Source organism: Sus scrofa, chromosome 11 (genome assembly GCF_054392235.1).
Source record: "Sus scrofa isolate SSC_HxYL_T2T_F1_AM1 chromosome 11, Sscrofa_HxYL_maternal_Yorkshire_Landrace_v2.0, whole genome shotgun sequence".
Taxonomy (NCBI): Eukaryota; Metazoa; Chordata; class Mammalia; order Artiodactyla; family Suidae; genus Sus; species Sus scrofa.
This window is the reverse complement of record NC_139393.1, coordinates 21,716,594-21,740,871: the sequence shown is the minus strand read 5'-3', so window position 1 is coordinate 21,740,871 and position 24,278 is coordinate 21,716,594. Positions and strand designations below refer to the sequence as shown.

Below are 24,278 nucleotides of genomic sequence, written 5' to 3'. Positions count from 1 at the left end.
ACAGTTTATTAGCTGCCAATGGGGTCCTTCGCTTGTTTTCTGCCAATCAGAACTCCTCCATTGAAAATTTGAAATGAAGATGCAGATTCTAATTTCAATCCAGCTGCTCTCTTGAACAAAGAGAACAGCAATAACACCACCAGCTGACATCCAAAGAGCACCTGCTGTATGTCAGGAACCCTGCTAAGATTTATATGCAATATCTCATTTAATCCTCACAGCAAACCTATAAAGTAAGTGCTGTTATTGCAGGAAATGCAAATTGGGCTTTGTAGGTGGTTAACCATTCTTTACTGTAAGAGGCTATATCACTTGATTTCCGTCTTGACTTTGCCAATAATAGCTATATGGGTTGGGTCGTTTTTTTAATCTATGAGTCAAAGGTTGATGTGATCCAAATTAGTCCTTTATAGGAATGAATAATGGTAATGAAAGGTGAGGCTTTTAAATTGGACACCACTTATAGCTTTCCCATATAAGGACTATTTGGAATCCCCATTCTATGTGACATCAACAAAAATTTTGTAGCCCACAGGAAGTCTGAATTGTCCGTATGCTCCCTGGCTTCCTGAAGCAACCAAATTCTGTTCATTCAACAGGTGCTTTACATAATAAAAACAACTTGTGGTATAAGATGGGCATCTGACATGTTGGATATGTTGGAAATTTTTCATTTCAAATATATGTGTTTTATTTCTAAAAATGCTGGAGCTCCCGTTGTGACACAGCAAAAATGAATTCGACTAGTATCCATGAGGACGTGGGTTTGATCCCCGGCCTTGCTCAGTGGGTCAGGGATCCAGCATTGCTATGAGCTGTGGTATAGGTCGCAGACATGGCTCAGATCCCGTGTTGCTGTAGCTGTGACTTAGGATGGCAGCTGTAGCTCCAATTTGACTCGTAGCCTGGGAACTTCCATATGCTGCGTGTGTGGCCCTAATAGGCAAATAAATAAAAATGTAAAAAAATAAAATAAAAATAAAAATACCATTTACTCATTACGTGTAAGGCACTACTAATTGTTAGGCCTCAACAGTGATTTTAAAAGGTAAGTTCTAGTCTTCCATTTTGGCATTGAAGCTGTCCATCACTCTCTCGTATTTCAATCAATCTTCTAAAGTAGGTGAGAAAGATTGGCACTATTTTGCATGCTGTAGGTGGCAAGTCAATCTTGATTTTTTTAAACCGATCTATCCCTCAATTTCCTTATCTGCTAAGTGGATAAATTATAGATCAAATGAGGAGTTACTGAAGTTTCACTCCATCTATACGCTTTGCCCAGTGCCTGGCATACACTAAGCGTTCCGTAACTGTGGCTTATTGTCATTGTCATCTTCATCATCCTCATGTGGATTGGGATGCAAAGACAGCCAGTGTGTGCTGCAGAGATGAGATGGGCACAGAAAGGACCCACGGAGCCCCCTACAGGGCTCCGGGCCCAGTTCAAGTCGGTTTCTGAGGTCTGGCTGCATCCCAGTCCTTGGGTCCTTGGGTTCCAACACCTGCTCCATCATCTTTACAGAGTCTGCCTTTATTCCTTAAGCTTGCTCTGTTTTCCCCCTTTTATTTGCAACAGAAACAACCCTCATGTTTGTTAAACACTCCCCCCACCCCCAAGAAAATGTGGTGCTAAACATCCAACGCCTTTCCAAGTATTTGTGTTCATTTGCAATCGACAATGTTATTGGACAAACCGTTTTTGATAGCTCAGTTCTCTTTGAATCCTTTTATCTAATCCAATATATACAAAATATTATTTCAAATGCAATCAGTATGCAAATTATTTGTGAGATGTTTTATTACATTTTCATATGAAGTCTTTGAAGTCTGGGTTGTATTTTGCTCTCATGGTACATCTCAGCTGGGACAAGCCACCTTTCAAGTGCTCAATGACCACATGGGGCTGGTGGTTACTGTAACAGACAGTGTAGCCTCAGATGCTGATTTTGGGACCGTCTTTCTAGAGATTTCAGTCTTTTGGTGGAAAGAGCCATGCAGTCAGGAGGTTTGGGTTTGAGGTACTGTTTTGCCATTAAAGAGGCTTAATGTTAATCTGGGTAAGTGACTTCAATTGCTCTCAGCCTAAGTGCTTTCTGTACCAAAAGATGCTTGGTCTTCCAGATCCCTCCACACCTAACCATTCTTTGCTATATAGGTGTGCAATCAAAAAAACAGAAGAGGAAAATTCATAGAGACAACGGTAGATGTTTCCAGGGGCTTGTATCAGTGGTGAATGAGAAGATATTGCTTAGTGGGTACAGAATTTCTGTCTGGGATGCTGAAAAGTCTGAGGAATGGATGTTGGCGATGGTTGCACAAGGTCACTGAACTATACTTAAAAATGGTTAAAATGTGGAGTTCCCATTGTGGTGCAGTAGAAATGAATCTGAATAGTATCCATGAGGATGCGGGTTCGAGCCCTGGCCTTGCTCACTGGGTCGAGGATCTGGCATTGCTGTGAGCTGCAATGTAGGTCTCAGATGCAGTTTGGATCCCACATTGCTGTGGCTCTGGTGTAGGCCGGCGGCTGCAGCTCCAATTGGACCCCTAGCCTGGGAACCTCCATATGCCCCGGGTGTGGCCCTAGAAAAGGCAAAAAAAAAAAAAAAAAAAAAAGAAAAAAAATTTTTAGAAAATGAGTGGAGCTGTTTTAGGAAGTTTGAGACCAGAGGCTCTCACAAACACCTCCTGTTATGGACTGAATTCTATCCCCCCTCCCCAGAGTCATAGGTTTGAAGCCTAACTCACAATGCGCTATTTTTGGAGACAGGGCCTCTAAGGAGGTTATTAAGGTTTAACAAGGCCACGAAGGTAAGGCCCTGATCTATAGGCTGGTGTCCTTCTAAGAAGAGACACCAGGGACATTTGCACACAGAGAAAAGACCATGTGAAGCCACTGCAAGAAGGTGGCCATCTGCAAGCCAAGGAGAGAGGCCTCAGGAGAAATCCGTGCTGCTGACACTTTGATCTTGAGCTTATAGCCTCCAGAACAGCAAGAAATAAATTTCTCTTATTTGAGCCATCCAGCCTGTGGTATTTTGTCTTGGCAGCCCTCAAAGACTAAGACATCCCATCCCTAGTCCATCGCCAAGCCAGGGATCGAACCTGCACTGCCTCAGAGACAGCACCAGACCCTTAACCCAATGCACCGTAGTGGGAACTCCTACCACTTCCTGTTAACAAGTGAGGTGTTCTTCTTTATCATTTACAGAGTATCACAAAGGCACCTTCTAGTTGAAGGCACGGGAAGAGCTAGGATTTAATTCTTTCTCACCATCTTGCTCACACAGTACTGAAGAGATGCTGGGGCACTTGGCCAAAAAAAAAAAAAAAAAAAAAAGGAGTTCCTTACCATTACTTTTTGTTTTATTTGAAACTCCCTCTTACCTATATGCTTGCTGCTTCTGTTTCTGTTTTTACCTCTTGTGATATGTAATAATACAGCAGCAGGCCCATTCCAGGCCTGAGATATTTCTTGATGGCAATCACAGAATCTGGTTTGACTGCTTGGCTATTCAAATTTGGAGGTAACTCTAGTTTCACCATAAAAAACAATAAATAAAATAGAGCACCAAGACGGCTTGCAGATAAAAGAAGTTGCAAAAGGGAACACAGAATCGAAGAGTGACTGTCAGACACAGAAGAATTTCAACCAGTCTAGAGTCAGTCAGCCTGGCTTTATATCCCAGCTCTGCCATCTCCTAGCTCTGTGCTCCTGAGAAAGTGACTCAACCTTTTAAAGTCTGGGTTTCTTCATCCATGATACGTAGATAATGAAACTGAAGGAATGAAATATATAAACTGTTCGGCACTTAGCAACTGTCAGCGCTATTTATTCAGAGATATTTTACACGAATTGCTGCTTCTCTGACTCCCTTCCCCGTTATCACTGCTATGGCAGTCTTTGCGCCCTGATGGGTCCTTTTATTGGATAGTCTTTTTAAATTTTTTTTAATTTTATTTTTTGTCCTTTTGCCTTTTCTAGGGCCACTCCCGTGGCTTATTGAGGTTCCCAGGCTAGGGGTCGAATCGGAGCTGTAGCCGCCGGCCTACGCCAGAGCCACAGCAACGCGGGATCCGAGCCGCGTATGCAACCTACACCACAGCTCACGGCAACGCCGGATCCTTAACCCACTGAACAAGGCCAGGGATCGAACCTGCAACCTCATGGTTCTTAGTCGGATTCGTTAACCACTGCGCCGCAAGGAGAACTCCTTATTGGATAATCTTAATGATCACTCTTACAGAGAAACCACTAAGTCAAGGTCGATGTTCTTTCCTCTGTTTACTTACTACATTGTCCCTTTCTTAGAGCAACTAATTTCATGCATGTATTCATTTGAACAATTTTCTGAAACCCCCCATGGGCTAGGCAGGGTACCAGGGAGTGAACAATGGTCTCTGCCCTCATGGTGTTTCTCATCTGGATGGAGGAAGAAATAAAGAAATAAGGTAAGTACTCTATTGTGAAGTTTTGGTATCTACGCTGGGATAATGATAAAATGTACAAAATCAGGAATTTTTGCTTCTTTTTTTAGAGGAAATATGAAAGATTATGTACCTAGAATTGTGTATGGTACACGAGTGGGAAGAAGAGGATGTTTCTGTGGTTTCAACAGCTTTGCTGCCTTGTAGTCCCCATAGAGACACATGCTCCTACCTCCAAAAATATAGATGATTCAAATTCATTGCTAGAGTTCCCACTGTGGCTCAGTGATAACAAACCCAACTAGTATCCATGAGGATGCGGGTTCGATCCCTGGCCCCACTCAGTGGGTTAAAGGATCCAGCATTGCCATGAGCTGCAATATAGGTCACAGACACAGCTCAGATCTGGCACTGCTGTGGCTGTGGCATAGGCCGGCAGCTGCAGCGCCTATCTGACCCCTAGCCTGGGAACTTCCATATGCCATGGGTGTGGCCTAAAAAAAAAAGTCAAGTTCATGGCTAAGTTTCGTATTGCTCTGTGGTTGTTTCTTAAATGCATTAACCATGAAACATAGTGGAGGGGTGCAGAGGAGGTGAACTAGCACTTGCCTTTCTGAGAGAAGACAGCATTCGTGAATGTTCATTGAGAATCAAGGGACAAGGAAATCCTACTGTGCTAGACATGTTTCTCTTTATGATATTCATGAAAGAAAGTGAATAGCGAACACAAAACAAAATGTTTTGAATCACTATAACAGTAAACATCTTCCTAAGCAAGAGAAAATAAGAGGTACCCACCCAAGCCCTGTCTTCATAATGAATGGTGTTTATGAAAATAGGAAATCCAGTAGTCGCCTCCTTATGATTTTAGAGAAATAGAATTTTAGAATTTGGAAGGTAAGAAGGAACCTTAAAGAAGTGGTCCAACTCCCTTCTTTTTAAAGATGCAGACATGGGTACAACCACTATGGAAAACAGTCTGGAGGTACCTCAGAAAGCGAAATATCGAACTACGATGTGATCCAGCAATTCGACTCCTGGATATATATCCAGACAAAACTACAATTGAAAAAGACACATGCATAGCAGCCCTATTTACAATAGCCAAGACATGGAAACAATCTAAAGGTCCATCTACAGATGAATGGATTAAGAAGCTGTGGTACATATACACAGTGGAATACCACTCGGCCATGAAAAAGAACAAAATAATGCCATTTGCAGCAACATGGATGCAAGTAGAGATTATCATACTAAGTAAGGCAGAAAGAGAAAGACAAATACCATGTGATATCACTTACATGTGGAATCTAAGATATGGCACAAATGAGCCTATCTATAGAACAGAAAGAGACTCATGGACATAGAGAAAAATCTGTGGTTGCCAAGGCGAGAGGTGGGGAGGAAGAGGAATGGACTGGGAGTTTGGGGTTAGCAGATGCAAACAATTACATTTAGAGTGGATTGACAATAAGATTCTACTGTATATAGCACATGGAACTATACTCAGTCTCCTGAGATGGACCATGATAGAAAATATTATATAAAAAAGACTGTACATATATATATACATACATATATATATGTATATATATATGAGTCACTTTGCTGTACAGCAGAAATTGGCACAACATTGTAAATAAACTACACTTTAGTTTTAACAAAGAAACATGAGTTCCCATTGTGGTGCAGCAGAGATGAATCCAACTAGTATCCAGGAGGATGCGGGTTCGATCCCTGGCCTCCCTCTGTGGGTTGGGGATTCAGTGTTGCCATGAGCTGGGGTGTACGTCACAGATGTGGCTCAGACCCTGTGTTGTTGTGGCTGTGGTGTGGGCCGGCAGCTGCAGCTGTAATTCGACCCCTAGCCTGGGAACTTCCATGTGCTGCAGGTATGGCCCTAAAAAGCAAAAAAAATTTAAAAAAATTGTTTTAATAACCTGAAACAAAATTTTTTAAATAAAAATTAAAAAAAATAAAGATGTGGATATGGTAGAGAGGACAGGGTAAAGGTGATTTGCTGATTTTGGTCAACTTTCACAGCATTGCATTTCCTAATTCAGAGAGGCTTCCCCTCTAATTAGTGTGACTTAGTGGGCATTTATGAATACAGATCACCTTTTAAACACAATTGCTAGAAATAAAACAACCTACCACACCAGTGTTTGGAGGCAAAGTTCCTGTTCAGGTCTGTTCCAATGCAAGGATTATTTTCATGAAAAGAACGGTTCTTCCTCCACATCCGATTCTACAGAAACAAAGCACAGATAACCAGGGCAGCCATGTGTGCAGTTCAGGAAGGACAGGAGTTTTGAGTTTTTTTTGTTTTTTTTCTCCTAAGGCCAAGCTGTGGCCTATGGAAGTTCCTGGACTAGGGGTTGAATAGGAGTTGCAGCTGCCAGCCTACACCACAGCCACAGCAACGTAGGACCCTTAACCCACGGAGCAAGACCAGGGATCGAAGCTGCATCCTCACGGACACTATGTCAGGTTCTTAACCCACTGAACCACAACAGGAACTCCAGGACAGGACTTTTAAAGCCTAAGTGGATAGTGCTGTGTTCCTCTCCTGCAACCGCCATCACTTCATCCAGCCACTGTCTTCACAGCCCTTCTTGCACAGCCTCTGTTCTATCCAGGGGTCTCAGCTGGGCTCACTCAAACTATTTTAATTTGAATCAAATGAAGTGGTGATATATGGAGTCCCTGTCCTGGCCCAGCAGAAACTAATCCAACTAGGAACCATGAGGTTGCAGGTTCGATCCCTGGCCTAGATCCAGCTTCGTGGTGAGCTGCAGTGTAGGTCGCAGACGCGGCTTGGATCTGGCGTTGCTGTGGCTGTGGCGTAGGCCAGTGGCTACAGCTCCGATTCGACCCCTACCTGGGAACCTCCATATGCCAAGGGTGTGGCCCTGAAAAGACAAAAAAAAAAAAAAAAAGAAACAGTGGTATGTGATGAGTTTTGACCCATAAAAATTTAGTTTTGCTAGGCTGTTTATTGGCCTTCCTGTTTGGTCTTGTTTAAATTAATTTATGCATTGTCATTTTAAGTTCCTTCTAATACAAGTAAAATAACCTGTTTCAACTCAAATTAAAATTATGATTCATGAGTTGTTTTTTTGTTTTTTTGTTGGTTTTTTTTTTTTTTTTTTTGTCTATTCTAGGGCTTCACCCGTGGCATATGGAGGTTCTCAGGCTAAGGGTCTTGTAGACGCCAGCCTATGCCAGAGAAACAGCGACGCCAGATCCAAGCCACATCTGCCACCTACACCACAGCTCACGGCAACACCGGATCCTTAACCCACTAAGCGACGCTAGGGATCGAACCTTCAACCTCATGGTTGGTTCCTAGATGGATTCATCAACCACTGAGCCACGACAGGGACTCCTGAGTTATTTTTTAAATTAAAATGTATTTGACATACAACATTGTGTAAATTTAAGGTATTAGACATGTTGATTTGATACATTTATATATTGCAATATGATTGCCATTTGTAGGGATCATTAGCACCTCTCTCGTGTCATGTAATTATCCTTTCTTTGGTGGTGGTAATCTTAATTATTAATACTTAATAATCTTAAGTCTTTTAGCAAGTGTGATGATTATAATACAAAATTGTTGAATCATGAGTTTCAATGCTTTCTTTAGATTGAATTCAACACTCTGATTTTTTTGTCTTTTTTTTTTTTTTTTTTTTAAGGACTGCATGGCATATGGAAGTTCCCATGCTAGGGGATGAATCAAAGATGTATCTACGACCTACACCGTATCTCACAGCAACGCTGGATCCTTAACCCACTGAGCAAGGCCAGGGATGGAACCCGCATCTTCATGGATACTAGTCATGTTCATTACCTCTGAGCCACGATGGGAACTCCCTCCACACTTTCATTTAAAAGCTATAGGGGGGGAGTTCCCGTCGTGCCTCAGTGGTTAACGAACCCAACTAGGATCCATAAAGATTCCGGTTCAATCCCTGCCCTCACTCAATGGGTTAAGCAACCAGAGTTGCTGTGGCTGTGGTGTAGGCTGGCAGCTGTAGCGAAGATTCAACCCCTAGCCTGGGAACTTCCATATGCCACAGGTATGGCCCTTAAAAAAAAAAAAAAAATCCGTAAGGGATAGAGTCGTGAAAACACCTCTAACCTGATGGCCCCTTTGATTTTACTGATTCAACTTGGGTTTTTAAACATAAAACAGATACCCCATTGGGTTCTTGGGAAATTTGATCATGTGAGCAGCTGCATAGCCTTTAAGTTCTGGGTTGGGATGATGTGGCACAAATTTCCCCTTCTCCACCAACCCTTTTGCCAAGCCTCCCAGTCTGCTTCCGACCCCAGGCCTATGACTCGCTAGCAACAGTTGTTGAGGAAATCAGGTTTTGAAACTGCAGGGATGAACTGGTAGAGTTAAGATACAAAGGACAGTTGGGGGAAAGAATCTCTAAGGGATGGCTGAATTCCATTATGCATCAGACAAAGACATACATTTTTTTTGTAATAGCAATCAATAAATGTGACAGCTTCTTCTTTATTTATTTATTGTCATTTCTTGGGCCTCTCCTGCAGCATATGGAGGTTCCCAGACTAGGGGTCGAATCGAAGCTGTAGCTGCCAGCCTACTCCAGAGCCACAGCAACTCAGGATCCGAGCCGAATCTGAGACCTACACCACAGCTCACGGCAACACCGGATCCTTAACCCACTGAGCAAGGGCAGGGATCAAACCTGCAACCTCATGCTTCCTAGTCGGATTCGTTAACCACTGCGCCACGACGGGAACTCCAGTGACAGCTTCTTGAACACCAAATCTGTGTTAGGTACTGTTCTAGGTATTCCTCATTTACTTAGTTCAGGGTTTGCCCACTCCTACCCATAAAGTTTTGTTCACAGTATCCCTTTTCCCTGAGATCACTTTTTCATTGACTTCCTTCACCATTCCCACCTCTGTAGCTTAAATTACCATCTACATAAAATATTTTTTTTTTTGCTTTTTTTAGGGCCACGCCCATGGCACATGGAAGTTCCCAGGCTAGGGGTCAAATCGGAGCTACAGCTGCTGGTCTATGCCACAGCCACAGCAATGTGGGATCCGAGCCTCATCTGCAGCCTACATCATGGCTCACAGCAATGCTGGATCCTTAACCCACTGAGAAAAGCCAGGGATTGAACCCATGTCCTCATGGATCCTAATCAAGTCCGTTAACCGCTGAGCCACGAACAGATCTCCCGCATAAAATAATTTCTGATAATTCCTCACTGCAATTATTCTCATTCTCCTTAGTGTTTATATGTGCTGTTCAAGTGGATTTTTCTGAACTTTACATGCTCAACTGCTTTATGTGCCCCTCATTAAACTAGAAAGGACTGTACTTCATATTGCCTGAGGAATTTTACATGAATCATGATGTCGATGGGATTCGAAATAGCAATGGTTTCCAGCAGCGATGAGACTGATCGTGATACTCACACTTATGTTCCTAACTGAGTTCAAGTGTCCCGTGGCTTAAATTTGCATATTGGTTAGAATGCAATTCTGTTACAATTCCAGTTCGGCTGGAATGCTGGTCTAATTCTTGCCATTTGTGATTTTACAAATCAAAATGCTATTCAAATGAGTCCCATTAAAAATGAAAGGATCGGAGTTCCCGTCGTGGCGCAGTGGGTAATGAATCCGACTAGGAACCATGAGGTTGAGGGTTCGGTCCCGGCCCTTGCTCAGTGGGTTAACGATCCGGCGTTGCCATGAGCTGTGGTGTAGGTTGCAGATGCGGCTTGGATCCTGCGTTGCTGTGGCTCTGGCATAGGCCGGTGGCTGCAGCTCCGATTCGACCCCTAGTCTGGGAACCTCCATATGCTGTGAGAGTGGCCCAAAAAATAGCAAAAAGACAAAAAAAAAAAAAAAAAAAAAAAAAGAAAGGATCTAGGTACAGTGCATCAGTGGTAGCTAACATCACAAAAAGAGATACAACCACACAGCATCAACTTCTGTTGGGAGAACACACTATCACAATGAAATAGTCTTGCAAAAAAGTTAAACCTGAATCTGAGTAAGCTTCTAGAACCCAAATATCCAGTTTTATGTCTGCAAAACAGAAACAGACTCATAGACATAGAGAATAGCCTTGTGGTTGTCAGTGGAGAAGGAGGGTGAAGGGGTATGGATTGGGAGTTTGGGAACAGCGGATTAAATTTGGGTAATGGATAAACAACAAGGTCCTACTGCAGAGCATGGGGAACTATATCCAGTACCCTATAGTAAAGCATAATGGGAAAGAATATATATCTGAATCGCTTTGCTGTACAGCAGAAATTAACACATTATAAGTCAACTATACTTCAATAAAATCAATTTTAAGAACCAAATATCAAGTTTTAGAAAATATAAAGGACAAAAGAACATATTATTTGCAAGATGGCAATGCAATTAGCAAATCCAAACAACGGGAAATGCTTTTCTTCAATTAAACAAATTACAAGGAAATAGAGAAGAAGAGAGTGAATCCATGGATTAAAAGAGAAATAAAAACCATAAACCAATCACAACATATTAGCCTGATATGGACCCTGAACCCAAGAAATAAATTTTTTAAAAAGTTATGATACAATTGGTAATTTAAATACTGATTGGGAATTTTATGATAATGAGTAATTATGCATTTTTATGAATAATTGTATGGTGGTTATTTTTAATAAATGTTTTTAAAAGTTGTGATACAGGAGTTCCCATCATGGAGCAGTGAAAATGAATCCGACTAGGAACCATGAGGTTGTGGGCTCAATCCCTGGCCTCCCTTAGTGGGTTAAGGATCTGGCATGGCCGTGAGCTGTGGTGTGGGTCACAGATGTGGCTTGGATCTGGCATTGCTGTGGCTGTGGTGTAGGCCGGCAGCTGTAGCTCCGATTCGACCCCTAGCCTGGGAACCTCCACATGCCGTGGGTGCAGCCCTAAAAAAGACAAAAAGACCAAAAGAAAAAAGTTGTGATACAATTGGTAATTTAAATACTGATTGGGAATTTTATGATATTAAGTAATTATCATGCATTTGTATGTCTAATTGCATTGTGGTTATTTTTAGACCTCATTTAGAGATGCACCCTGAAATATTCATTGACAAAATGATATAGTATCTGAGATTTGCTTCAAAATAATATGGGTAAGATAGAAGTAGGTAGGGGATAGAGATAAAAAAAGATTGGCCATGAGTTGTTAGGCTGCACGATGGGCATATGGGAGTTTACTATACAATCATTCCCATTCTTTTTTTTTTTTTTTTTTTTTTTTTTTTTTTGTCTTTTTTTTTTGCTATTTCTTAGGCCGCTCCCGCGGCATATGGAGGTTCCCAGGCTAGGGGTTGAATCGGAGCTGTGGCCACCGGCCTACACCAGAGCCACAGCAACTCGGGATCCGAGCCGCGTCTGCAACCTACACCACAGCTCACGGCAACGCCAGATCCTTAACCCACTGAGCAAGGGCAGGGATGGAACCCGCAACCTCATGGTTCCTAGTCGGATTCGTTAACCACTGTGCCACGATGGGAACTCCCATTCCCATTCTTATATATGTTTAGATTTTTCCATAATGAATTAAATTTTTTTCATAATAAAACCATTATGTCAGGATCCAGGATTCCATAGATATTTCAGCCTCTGTAGCCTGTATCCCCAAAGGGCATGTGTTTTGTTTTCTTTGCCTTCACGTACCTTTTTCCACGTGTAGTCATAACCATCCACATTAACCACTGGCATAACATAGAAGTCCATGTGCCTCAGAAGACTGGTGTAAAGTTTTTCTGCCCCATAGAAATGAGTTGCCTGCAAATCAAATCAAACATATTTAATAGCAGACCTTTTACATGCTTCTTTTTTTTCCGGTCTTTTTTTTTTTTTTTTTAATTTCAGGTCCGCACCTGTGGCATACGGAAGTTCCCAGGCGAGGGGTCCAGTCGGAGATGCAGGTGCCAGCCTACACCACAACCACTGCAATGCCAGATCCGAGCAGTATCTGCAACCCACCCCGTAGCTCAAGGCAATGCCAAATCTCCAATGCACTGAGTGAGGCCAGGGACTGAATCCGCATCCTCATGGACACCTGTCAGATTCATTACCTCTGAGCCATGGTGAGAACTCCTTTTTTTTCTTTCTTTTTTTTTAAGGGCCACACCCATGGCATATGGAAGTTGGCAAGCTAAGGGTTAAATCGGAGCTGTAGATGTCAGCCTACACCACAGCCATGTGGGATCTGAGCTGCGTCTGCAACCTAAACCACAGCTCACAGCAGTGATAGATCCTTAACCCACTGAGCAAGGCCAGGGATTGAAACTGCCTCCTCATGGATACTAGTCAGGTTCTTAACCGGCTGAGCCACAACAGGAACTCCATTTTTAAGTGCTTCTAAACTTAGCTTGCTTCTTTTTTTAATTTGAGATATAATTGACATCTAATATTGCATAGTTGACCCTTGAGTAACACAGGTTTGAAAGGCGTGGGACCACGTGCATGCCGATTCTTTTCAACAGGAAGTGCTATAGCACAGTACCATACAGCCTGCAGTTCACTGAGCCCAGGGATGAGGAACTGTGGATATGGAGGGCTGACTGTAGTTACGTGTGGACTTTTGGGTGTATGGAGACTGGGGGCCCCTAAGCCCTGTGTTCTTCAAGGGTCAACTGTATTAGTTGCAGGTATTTCACATCATGATTTCACATCATGATTTGACATCTGCACATATTGTGATCACCTTGATAAGTCTAGTTAACATCCATCTCGTTAACAGCCACTAAACCTAGTCTATTCCTTTTATTTTTGAAAAAGTATTCAACTTTCAGGAAGCATATTAATTCCCTGAAAAGTTTGAACTTAAGGTACTGTGTTGCCAAGTGGTGGTAAATGTCCCGGACATGGGACAACTGGTCTACCTACCGACTTAATGGAGGCAGAAAATAGAGCCATACATTTTCTACAATTTCCTTTAAGAAATAAGAAGAATTCTTTATTAAGGCATAAAGCCCACTACAAAGATTTAAGGAAACAAAACCCTGGATATAGTTCCACACTTCCATGTTTTTTGTGGCCACACCTGTGTTATTTGGAAGCTCTCTGGTCAGGCAGGGGTCAAATCGGAGCTGCAGCTGAGGCGCACACCACAGCCGTGGTCCTGTGGATCTGAGCCAAATCTTCGACTTACACCACAGCTTGAGGCAACACCGGATCCTTAACCCAATGATTGAGGTCAGGGATTGAACCTACATTCTCACAGAGACAATGTCAGGTCCTTAGCCCTCTGAGCCACAGTGGGATCTCCTAGGTTCACTCTTTTTACAATAATCTATGTCAATCAGAGCTTAAACTAACCTTGTCTTATTCCCAGACATGAGTAGATAATACTTTCTCCATTGTCCTTATAATTGGTGAGCTAATTTTTTTGCTAGGATTGAGTGTGTTTCTGAAGCATCAGGTCATTTGGCTTTAAAGTCAGTGGTCAGTTTTCCTAGATACTGGCTATGAGTTTCCTAACACGCATCATCTGACAGCTCCTCTCTGCTTTAGACTCATGCCCAGCTTAGTGTCATATATTTCAACATGATCCAAGGACATCCATGTTTTGATGACTGAGCAGTTCACCCCCAAATGTCCAAATAGAGGTGCAGGAGAACCACAAAGCTGAATTTCATCCAGTTAAATCATTTTATCTAGAACTAAGCTTTGGTTTAAGATCTTCACTGTGGCAACATTGCTACATTTTATTTTGTGGATTAGTTTTCAATTATTTGATTTAAACTTTACCCAAAAAACTTTAAGAATTTTTTTTTTTTTAGTTCCCTGGTAGCCTAGTGGGTTAAGGATCTGGTGTTGTCACTGCAGCAGTCAGGGTCACTCCTGTTGTGAGGGTTCAATCTCTAGAATTTCCACATGCTGCAGGCACAGCCAAAAAAAAAAAAGGAAAGAAAAAAATTATTTTTTCATTATTGACCAAAAAAAAATGTCTTTTAAAATTTATTTATTTATTCATTTATATATTGGCCATACCCACGGCATGCAGAAGTTCCCAGGCCAGGATGCCATAGAAATAATAACACCAGATCCTTAACCCACTACTTAACCACTTAACCCACTAGGCCACTAGGGGACTCCCAAAATGTCCTTTTTTTTTTTTTTTTTGGCCCCACCCTTGCCATGTGTAAATTCCTAGGCCAGGGATCAAACTCATGCCACAGCAGTGACCCAAGCTGCTACAGATCTTTAATTCACTGTGCCGCAAGAGAACTCCCAGAAAATGTCTTTTAAATCTTACCTTTGCTATAGCTAAAACTTTACCACTTTTTCTTTCTTTCTTTCTTTCTTCTTTTTTTTTTTTTTTTTTTTGTCTTTTTTTTTTTTTTTTTTGTCTTTTTGCTATTTCTTGGGCCACTCCCGCAGCATATGGAGGTTCCAGGCTAGGGGTCCAATTGGAGCCTTAGCCACCAGCCCACACCAGAGCCACAGCAATGCAGGATCCGAGCCACATCTGCAACCTACACCAGAGCTCACGGCAACACCAGATCGTTAACCCACTGAGCAAGGACAGGGATCGAACCCGCAACCTCTTGGTTCCTAGTCGGATTCGTTAACCACTGCGCCACGACGGGAACTCCCCCACTTTTTCTTTCAATGTTTAAAATATTATATCCATATTTCCCTAAAACAACCACAATAGTCAAATTAAGATCACTTATGTGTGGAATCTAAAGTATGGAACAGATGATCCTATCTAAAAATAACAAACAAACAAAAAGCAGAAACAGATCATGGCCAAGAAGAGCAAACTTGGGGTTTCCAACGGGAAAGGGGGACGGAGTGGGATGGATGGGAATTTGGGGGTTTTTGGGAAGAAAACTGTTACATTTGGAATGGATGGGCAAAGGGACCCTACTGCACAGCACAGGGAACTGTGTGTGATTGGGTCACTTTGTTGTACAACAGAACTTGATGAAACATTGTAAATCAACTATACTTTAATAATAGTAATAATAATAAAACGAAATTCCATTGCACATATCACATATAAATAAATGCTCCTGAATAAAGGAAATTAAAAAATTGAAAAAAAGATCCTTTGCTAGGGGTAACCAGTTATGAAATATGGCAGAAAGGAAAGCAAAAGTACAAGTGACTTCTTAATCTACTAAAGGTCAGAAAAAAAAAGCTTGATGAAAAGGAAGCGATTTTATAGAATGAGAAACGCCATCTCTTAAATAGCTGAACAGCCAGTTAAATATATTTTTATGCTACAAATTTGTAACTTTATATTGGAGTAATTTTTCAGTACTAATGCAGCTTTCATTATGAGGAAAAAGATTAGGAGAGCTTATTTTCTTTAGAATAAGAAAGCACCTTATTCTTATTTCTACAATGACTGCAGAACTCTCAATAGGCATGCAGTGGTTAATCTCTCTGGTCCTTCTCATCCTCTTTATTTCCTTCCTATCTTAGCAATAGTTGGAAGGAAGTCTTTCAGCAAAAAGTTAGACACTGAGAGGGCTCAATATTAGCCCTAGAATTTCTTGTCTGATTAACAGGGCTCCAAACAGAAGGGGTGAGTGAAGGGTGAAATATAGCCTGTCGTCTGCATGCCAAGCCCTGCCCTCATGGGCAGCTGCAGCTGAAATCCTAGAGGAAGGTGTGACTATTTTTAACAGCTTCTTTGAGATACAATTCACGTTCCAGAAAATTCACCATTTTAAAATATATAATTCAGTGGGCTTTATGATATTCACAGTTATGCAACCATCACCTCTATTTGACTGTAGAATATTTTCATCATTGTCCCCATAGGGGGTGGCTTGAAGAAGGATGGTTAATTCTGTGAGGTGTCTAGGGTTGGGGCTCCTGAAGGGCAGATCAAGACGGCAAGAAATTCAGGATACAGGTGAATGGAACGTTTGTGATGGGATTCAGACCCATTAGTGAAGGAAGAGATTCCTGGAAAGGAGCAGATGGATTGGAAGAAAGCAGACATATCCAAGGACTGGAAATCTACTAAAGGAAAAAAATTAAAAGCAGGCATAGTAAGTGTACGGAATGAGAGAAGTGGAAGGAGAGGAAATTAAGAAGCCAGAGTGGGAGTTCCCATCGTGGCTCAGTGGAAGCGAATCTGACTAGCATCCATGAGGATGCAGGTTCGATCCCTGGCCTCGTTCAGTGGGTTAAGGATCTGGGCATTGCCGTGTAGGTCGCAGATGTGGCTCAGATCCCACGTTGCTGTGGCTGTGGTGTAGGCTGGCAGCTGTGGCTCTGATTCGACACCTAGCTGGGGAACCTCCATATGTCACAGGAACGGCCCTAAAAAGACAAAAAGAGAGAAGTCAGAGTGTTCAATGGCTCCCCTGGCCTTCTCTGTTGCTGTCAGGGGTCACATTCTGTATCAGAGGATCAGGAAGAGAATTCTCTCTGAGAGGATGGCCTTGGGAGAAGTTTACTAAGACAGTATTGAGGTTGGGTTTAGCTGTGTATTCCATTTCAAGGAGCTGAGAAAATAATTTGTTAGATGGGTCTCACATAGGGACTTTGAACTCACTCAGAATAGTGGTAAGAGTCAGAGGGCATAAAGAACAGAAACTCCTCTTTGTCTTACACATGGATTTTTTTGATGCCAAGTCCTTCTCCAGAGACAAAATCCCTTACTTCCCCTATTATGATATATGGAAAATATGATCCACTCTATAATGTTGTACTTTATGTTCAGTTTCCAAGGGTGGAATAGGGCAAAAGATCACCTAGCTAATTCAAATCAAAAGAGAAATAAATTAATCAGGACTCAATTTAAATAATTGCTTCAGTTCTTTCTTGTACTTAGTAAGCATGTTACAACTGCAGATTTCTTAATTATGTTGCAGTGTTTAGCCTCAGCCAGCAATGTAGAGAGGATAAGGCAGATAATCTTTAGGGTAATTGAAATGTTTAAATCTTGGTTCTCAAACTTAATATGCATAAAATCACCTGGGAAGCTTGTGAAAATTGTAGATTCCCAAGCCTCACCTCTAGAGATTTGAACTCCAGAATTCTAGGTTGTGACCTGGGAAAATGCATTTAATAAACAGGCCAGTTGATTCTGATGCACGTGGTCCTAGAACACATATTGAGAAGCTCTGGCTTAAGAAAATGTGAACACTAAAAGGGAACCCTCTTACACTGTTGGTGGGAATGTAAATTGGTATAACCACTATGGAAAACAGTATGGAGGTGCCTCAAAAAACTAAAAATAGAACTACCATATGATCCAGCAATCCCATCCCTAGTCATCTCTCCAGACAAAGGCATAAATTTTCTATTTATCTATTTTTCTATTTTCTATTTATCTAATTTTCTATTTTCTATGTATCTTTTCTAGATACATGCACCCCAGTGTTCACTGAAGCACTATTTACAAAAGCCAAGACATGGAAGCAACCTATATGTCCATCAACAGAGGAATGGATAAAGAAGATGTGGTACATATAGGAGTTCCCATCATGGCTCAGCGGAAACGAACCCGACTAGCATCCAGGAGGACGCAGGTTCGATCCCTGGCCTTGCTCAGTGGGTTAAGGATCCAGTGTTGCCATGAGCTGTGGTGTAGGTCACAGATGTGGCTTGGATCCAGCATTGCTGTGGCTGTGGTATAGGCCAGCGGCTACCTCTTGGATCCAACTCCTAGCCTGGGAACCTCCATATGCCACGAGTGTAGCCCCAAAGGAAAAAAAAAAAAAATTGATGTGGTACATATATACAATTGAATACTACTCATCCATAAAAAGAATAAATTAATGCCATTTCAGGAACATGGATGGACCTAGAAATTATCATACTAAGTGAAGTTAGTCAGACAATGAAATATATATAATTGTCATATGATATCACTTATACATGGAGTCTAAAAAAAGGATACAAATGAACTTATTTGCAGAACTGAAAACAGACTCACAGACTCACAAACTTATGGTTACCAAAGGGGACAGGCAGTGGTGGTGGGGACGGACTGGGGGTTTGGGACTGGCAATGCACCCTGAGGCACACGGAATGACTGGCCAGTGGGGACCTGCTGTAGAGAACTCATCTGAAAGAGGCTGGCTGTGGGTACATGTGTGAATGGGTCACTTTGTTGTCGTGTAGGAGAAAATATCCCCAGAAAAAGGTACAAAGGAGAGACCCCGGCCATGATGACTCAGCAAAGTCCAGCCAACTGTCCCCAGCCACCCTCCCCACACACCTGCTTCTGTAAACTTGTCTCCGCCTCTACTACCTTGCCTGACCTCACTCCAGGTCCGACCAGCCAAGCATGGACGGAAGAGGTAGCGCATAAAAGCCTCGTGAAACCCTTCTTCGGGGCTCAGACTCCGGAGAGCCATCTCCTCTGAGCCCGCGGGCATGATAAACCTGAGGTCTCCACCTCTCTGAGTGCTCGCTTGGTTTCTCACTGGGGCAAAGAGCGGATCCACTGCAGCCACAGAGCTGCTGGAGCTGGTACAGAGCTGATATGCAGCGGCGCAGGGTTGCTGGGCAACGGCCGTAACAGTAGAGCCGAAATGATCACAGCCTTGTAAATCAACTAAACTTCCAAAAAACTTTCAAAAAAAGAAAATGTGAATACTCACATGGCCTATGAACCACAGGCAGAAAGCAGGAGAGATCCATTCTCGGGCATGGATTCCACAGTCAATCCAGACGGCAGTTTTGGCCTTTTGTTCTTTTGTAGAAACCTGCCCAGAGAAACCCAAAAAGCAAGGATAATAACTTCCAAGTATATAGTGCTTCTATTTAAAATCCTGTTAGCCAGTCTATGAAATATGCATCCTTCTCTGCATTCCTTTGCGAATTCTCCAGGGAAATTAAAAGAGGATGTGATTAAAAATCACTAGCTAAGGTCACACAGCTGGTCAGAGTTGGGACTGAGGTCTGAAGCCAGGACTTGATTTAAGGCTCTTTTTATTCCCCTACAATTACCTGGTGATGCCAGAGCTGCGTGAGAAAGTACAGAAGTAGAGACCCAGGAGCTAGAGCTTCACACTCTAGTTAGAATTAATTGGCTACTATGTGTTGGGTGGGCAATTTCCTGAGGGAGGTTTGGAACAGCAAAGGCTTGGGAGGGTGAAGCCAGCGGTGCTCCATATAAATTTGGACCCTCTCACCATTTTCCCAGGGTTTACACTTTTAATGTGTGGATTATTTCCTTACTTCACACACAAAAAAGCACACTTCTAGCATCACACAAATTTATGACCAACAAATCTGGGGACAGAGGACTTATTCTGATTTACAGCATGGAGGACAGTGTAAGCTGCCAACTTTCTGGAGTAAGAACTCCCAACCCTTCCCCAATGACAGCCTTTGATATCTTTAGACAAATTCTCAAAATCACCTCCAAACAAAATGAATCATAGTTTCACTTGCGTTTGTTTGTTTGTTTGTTTGCTTTCTTTTTTGTCTTCTTTTAGGGCCGTTTCCCTCGGCATATGGAAGTTTCCAGGCTAGCAGTCCAATCGGAGCTGTAGCCACTGGCCTACACCGCAGCCACAGAAACATGGGACCTGAGCCGGATCTGCAACCTACACCACAGCTCACGGCAACGTCGGATCCTTAACCCACTGAGCAAGGCCAGGGATCGAACCCGCAACCTCATAGTTCCTAGTCGGATTCGTCAACCACTGCGCCACGATGGGAACTCCTAGTTTCACTTGTGTTTAAAAACTACTCATGGGGGTGGAGGGAGAGGGCGGAATAAAAAAAAAAAATAGCGACAATTTTAGAATTTGGAGGGAAGGGAGAAGAGAGTTGCAAAATCAAACAGATTTACGGGGTTGGAATTCCAAAACCAGAACAAAAGAGTGCTTGATTTTTAGGTTGCCACTGACATCACGCAGAAGTTTTTTCTTCACTAACCTGGAGCTAAGCGATACCCGACAAGAAGACATGTGAGAAAATCAAATGACGTTGACCTCAAGGGGTCAAACTGGACAGAGAGGAGAATTACCCAGCTGATTTAATCTATTCCATTTAAAAGAAAATCCTGAGTTGTCTGGACTAGTTGCCTTCCTCAACCTTTTGTCTAACTGTCTTGGTCACCCCAAGACATGTGGACACCTCACATGATGTCCACATTCTAGATTAAGTAAGATTGGGAGTGAAGCAAGCAGGAAACAGGGGTTTCCAACAGGTACATCTGGGTTCCAGACACACCAGTTCCGAAGAAAGTAAATGTCATACGTAGGCATGCCGTGACTACACCAAGCCAGCCTGGATGGCCCACTCAGCTGCCAGGAAGCTCCGATGTTTCCTACATCTGCCTTCAATTTGCACTGCAGGTTCTTGTCAGAACAGATTAAAACCCAGAAGTCCTGACTCAAAATCTTACCTTTGGATAATCGAACAGGCTCACCTATCAGCAATTTAGGCAACATCGGGAAAGTATGCATAAAGTAAATGCTACTATGTCGAATGCATTTTTCCAATGGTCACATTTTTCCAGAGCATCTTTAAAATGTATTTTATTTCACATTTAATTTTTTTTTAAGGGAAAGAGTGGTTAAAAAAAAAAAAAAACAAAAAACAGAAGTGCAGAATCAGCAATTGACAGGCAGAACTTAGTTTGGTTTCAGTATTCTTCCTGTGGCCAAATTCACTAACCAGACTAAGGCTAATTTATTTACCTGAAAATAAATAACCAAACAGAGGGTGACTGAAGCAGAAGCTATCATATCAGCATCTCTGCCAAGGATTCCCAGTGTCACCCCGATTCCTATCCTTTCGTGGGTTTCATTGTTCAGCTCTTTCTTTGGTTCCAAAAACTGGATCTATGTCAATATTTGTTCAATAACAGACTCCTCTCCTTTTTTTTTCTCCAAGTAAGTCAGTTAGAGGTGGTGGTGCACATAAAACAAGGGTTTGAAAAATAATCTAGACCACATCTCTCATTTTCTGAAAGTAGGCGCTGAAGCCCAGAAAGGTTAAGTGGCTTCACTGACACATAAGTAGACACAGAATTGATTCTAAAACTGAGGTTACTACGCTTAGACCTACACGGCATTAGTAAAGGGGGGAAAATTAAAGGTAGTAACAAGCTCTAAATAGCCGGGTATTAAAGTTGAGGGACACTGGTAATATACTTATTCCCAGAACTCAAAAAAAAAAAAAAAATCCAAGTAATAATAAGCCTTGCTGGAGAAGGAACACCCCCCCTCCCCAAAGTTGAAAGATCAATGCTTCTCCCCACAACATACCTTTAAAACATAAAGTGGGCGCTTCTCATATGAGGATCCAATGTGGATTTTTTCAATCATATCAGGATGCCGCTCAGTTATAACCTCTATCCAAGAATAGATCTATCCAAGCAGAAAACCAGCGGTCAGTCACAGAGCAAGTTCAAAGCATTTCCCTGACAAAAGAAGCGCCTTTTTCAGGGAAAGGCGATCCCTCTAAAACACTTGTACGTGGACAGAATGAGGAGCTGAAACACTTGGGGGCAGGGTGCTGGTGCTGCTGTTGAGAAAATCAATAAAGTTTTGAAACATGTCAAGGGTTAGAGAAAGCGTGAAAACGTTCTAAGAATCTTAGGACAAGGTAAGAAACGTTAATCTTTAAACCACGGTTCCTGAAAGCTCTTTTTAAAGGCTCCTCACGTTGATGTCCTGCTCTGCATATGAAATTCAAGAGCTTATTTTTATATGGGATTTTTTCTTTTTCTTTTTTTTTTTTTTTTTTTTTTTTGAGGGCTGCACCCACAGCATATGGAAGTTTCTGGGCTGGTGTGGAATCAGAGCTGCAGCTGCCAGCCTACACCACAGCCACAGATCCAAGCTGCGTCCTCAACCTACGCCACAGCTCATGGCAATGCCGGATCCTTAACCCACTAAGCGAGGCCAGGGATCAAACCCATGTCCTCAGGGATCCGAGTCAGGTTCACTACCACTGAGCCACCATCGGAACTCCTATATGGGATTATGTTTTAATTCATTTCTCAAGAGGAAGCTAAAGAAGCACTGGGCACTGGCTTTGCACCAGCTAAATGGAGGTGTCACTATTTCCCACCGGAGAAGCTGGCACCCATGATAAGATCTCTGAAGGGATGAGGCAAAGGCGAGGACGATCTGGAGAAGAGACAATTCTCTTCCACCCCGGGAAGCGTCTGATTCCGGACCTCTCTCCTGGGTGGAAGTCCAGTGCTTTCTGATTCCGTCAAGAGTACCGTGGAAGGAAAAACAAATGCAAGATGCTGGGTCTGACTTTAGGCTAGCGTCCCCTTCAAAGCAGGCCGAATGATGGACCTGCTCGTGTCTTAACCCAGACCACATTCTCAGGAGCCATCTTCACACCCGTACACCATCTACAGGGGCCACAGCCAACGCTCGGCTTTATTTCTAATGCTTTTTTCCGCTCATGGCTTTCCAATTCTTTCCTGGGGATAGGGTAAGAAAAAAATCTCTCTTCGAACAAAATATTTTAAATATACAAGAAAAATATTTTTAAATACTTCTGGCATTCCCCTCTTCCTACCAAACCCAACACAGCAGCTGGACGTAGTAGGAAGGCAGAGTTTCCTTCTCCATTTTGCAAAGGGTGCCTACCCAGCCTCTCAACTCTGGGCCTCAAGTTTGCTGCCGCAGGACGGATGGGGGAGGCTGGAGGGAGGGGATCTTGGTGGAAGAGACAGAGGGAAGGTAGGAGAGAGAAAGGACAGGGCTGCCATTTGAGATCCCCATCAACCAGCCGGGTACATCAGGGGGAGAAGCGCACGGAGTTCTGGTGTAACTAACTGGAAAGGAACAGATGCTTTTGGAGATTAAATTTAAAAATTGATTCTTATTGCTTAAGTCTTAGATGTCTTAAAAATAAGGATATGGTCCTTAACAGTTTCTGGGCACCTAGCCAAGCAGGATAAAAATACTCATATGAAGGAATACAGCAGCATATGCCTATGAAAGAATAAAAGGTATCAAGGGATTTGTATTACTTGGAGTGTATTACATTGAAAAGAAAGTGCTCTGGGGAGTTTGTTTCTGCAGCGGAAGTGAATCCGACTAGGAACCACGAGGTTGCTGGTTCGATCCCTGGCCTTGCTCAGTGGGTCAAGGATTTGGCATTGCGGCGAGCAGTGGTGTGGGTCACAGACACGGCTCGGACCTGGCTTTGCTGTGGCTGTGGTGTAGGCCAGCAGCTGTTGCTCTGACTGGACCCCTAGCCTGGGAACCTCTATGTGTTGCAGGGGCTAGGGGGCGGCGGGGGGGCAGCCCTAAAAAGACAAAAAAAGAAAGAAAGAAGGTACTTTGAGGGGTTTACCCTTTCAACTAACAAATATGGGAAATGGCTCTTACAGTAGAATGTGAAAGCTTACTGAGGTCAACAGCCGATCAATATGCTGCTTAATTTCCCTCTAGAAAAGCTGGAACCTATAAATACTAATAGAAAAAAAATCAGAGCTCCCATTGTGTTTCAGTGGGTTAAGAACCTAATTGGTATCCATGAGGATTCAGGTTCGATCCCTGGCCTTGCTCAGTAGGTTAAGGGTCCAGCGTTGCTGAAAGCTGCAGCATAGGTCACAGCTGTAGCTGGGATCTGGCATTGCCATGGCTGTGGCACAGGTTGACCGCTGCGGCTCCAATGCAACTCCTACCCCAGGAACATCCATGTGCCCCAGGTGTGGCCCAAAGAAAGAAAGAAAGAAGAAAAAAACAGTTTCTTAAAGATTAAAGCAAAGGATTATTATTATTATTATTATTATTATTTTACATAGGTTCCTTCTAAGGGAAATAAAATGCACTTATACACTTTATAATAAGTGAATAAATCCCTTCAATTCTGTGAGATAATGTGGCAATTATTCCGCAAGAGTATTTT

At 42.6% G+C, this 24,278-nt stretch overlaps 1 protein-coding gene across 2 annotated transcripts in view; it reads right to left on the bottom strand.

Moving 5' to 3' along the window:
* Positions 1–24,278, bottom strand: part of CPB2 (carboxypeptidase B2) — a 59,155-nt gene that overhangs the window by 10,396 nt on the left and 24,481 nt on the right. For both annotated transcript variants that reach the window (XM_001929146.5, XM_084981797.1), the window contains 4 exons: positions 21,665–21,766; positions 19,043–19,147; positions 12,135–12,245; positions 6,583–6,676 (listed from right to left, as the gene is read on the bottom strand). In XM_001929146.5, coding sequence (XP_001929181.1) covers positions 6,583–6,676; positions 12,135–12,245; positions 19,043–19,147; positions 21,665–21,766 — 412 coding nt within the window. The remainder of the gene's footprint in view (positions 1–6,582; positions 6,677–12,134; positions 12,246–19,042; positions 19,148–21,664; positions 21,767–24,278) is intronic.